Source organism: Rana temporaria, chromosome 1 (assembly GCF_905171775.1).
Source record: "Rana temporaria chromosome 1, aRanTem1.1, whole genome shotgun sequence".
NCBI lineage: Eukaryota > Metazoa > Chordata > Amphibia > Anura > Ranidae > Rana > Rana temporaria.
In genome coordinates this window covers 1,922,322-1,924,112 of record NC_053489.1, presented here as the reverse complement: position 1 = coordinate 1,924,112, position 1,791 = coordinate 1,922,322, and the positions used below count along the sequence as shown (strand labels likewise).

The following is a 1,791-nucleotide window of genomic DNA, read 5'->3' as shown; positions in this document are numbered from 1 at the left end:
CATGCTGCGATATATATAGGTGGATTAGAAGGTTGTATAAAGATATGTGGGGGGGATCAGATGTGAGAAATCTGCCTAGAAACTGATGACATCACAGGGTGGAGAATCTGATTGGTGCAATACTCGGCCTATAGGAGGAAGCAGAGGACAAGAAACTAAATGAGTGACTTATGTATAAAGCTGCAGGTTCCAGGGCCGTCATCTTCATCCTAAACCTCACTTCACTACCCAATGTGTCACTGACCAGAAACAAGAATGCAAGAGGGCACAGTGTTCAGACTTCACTGGCTGCATGCTTGTTCTGGGTCAGTCACACACTAGGTAGTGTATTAGGATTGTGAGCTTGCACCTTTTTTTTTTTTTTTTTTTTTTTTATAGTGTATCTAGAGCCAAAAACACACACTTTAATATCCACAATGACAATTCCTACTTTTCTGTCCCCACCGGTTCCTTTACATGACCAATCCATGGATCTGTGATTGCTCCTCCCCTCGCTGTGATGGTTGTCGCTATGAATACAGCCAGTGCTAGTCCTATTCCTAGGGGGTGGGGATTGCGGACATGTGGTGGGGGTTATACAGTCTCCGGAAGTGGAAATTCTTGGGTCTCTATATGGGAATGTTGATCAATGATTGGATATAGATAGGATGATGGGAGGGATTGGACGATGACTACAATCACCCTTAACCCCTTCAGTCCCGGGCACCTGTGTTAGGGTTGCCACCTCTTCCCTTTAAACCAGAACACATATTGGTTACACATGTTCTGTGGCTGATTTAAGTTGGTAATTAAACTTGTATCTGCAATAAATTGGCCCCAGAACCTGTGTATTTCATATGTGTTCGGGTTTAAAGGGAAGAGGTGGCAACCCTAACACATATTTATGAAGCCGAGCAATTCCATTTCCTCTATGGCCTTATTCACCTGATCAAGAGAAATAATTCTCATATGATTTCCTAATGATGAAATGACATGACCAAGTGCTTATATGCTAATGTGAGGTTCTTTCTATAATAACAGGTTCTCTGTCTAGAATGACTTTACAGAAAGATGTTATTAGAGGAAATTGTTGTTCTCCGGATCCTTGGAAGGTCTTGTTGGGGAACATAGAGACAGTTGGTCTCCTTCTTCTACAATGAGGGATTTGGGAGTCTGGAGGAGGGACAAGCAGATAAGGTGTTCAGAGATAACAGAAATGAATGTCTCTTGTAATGAATGATGTGCTGCTTGTACAAATTCTTCAGTGAATGATTCCATCTGTAAAATGTTAATGTTTGGGACGATCCTCCATGACAACTGTCCAGGATCGGAGGGTAAAAGCCTCTCGTTGGATGAAGAGGTCGGATCCTTGGTCCTCCTGCCATGTCTAAGGATCTCCGATCACCTTCATCTCTAATCTTTACTTTGTAACTCTTCTCTTCTAAATAAACTTCCAGAACCTTCACCGAGATCAGAGGTTGTTGTTTTCTTATCACATTCTACATGAACTTTGTAATACCGATGGAACACATCCACCATTTTATTGGGACACACAAGGCTTCCTATGGTCAGGATTGTCCTACAAAGATCAGTTAAAAGGGGTGTGTTTATAAAAATATTGGCAGAGCTTTTCCTCCTGAGCAACTGATGTACCTTCATTCTGTGTGAATGAAGGCAAAAACATATTTAGGCGATTTTTCTCCCAGGTTGAATGTTTTGTTTCATTCATACCGCACTATGGCCACTAGATGTAGCTTACCATCATCGTAAATAAGTATTTATTTCTTTTGATCGGTAGTTCCATCTAGTGGC

At 41.7% G+C, this 1,791-nt stretch overlaps 1 protein-coding gene across 1 annotated transcript in view; it reads left to right on the top strand.

Moving 5' to 3' along the window:
• Nucleotides 1–1,450, top strand: part of LOC120919554 (E3 ubiquitin/ISG15 ligase TRIM25-like) — a 3,369-nt gene extending 1,919 nt beyond the window's left edge. The window contains exon 2 of the mRNA XM_040331798.1: nucleotides 1–1,450. This exon is cut by the window's left edge and continues 1,709 nt beyond it. Coding sequence (XP_040187732.1) covers nucleotides 1–66 — 66 coding nt within the window. The 3' untranslated portion in view covers nucleotides 67–1,450.
• Nucleotides 1,451–1,791: the final 341 nt, after the last annotated feature.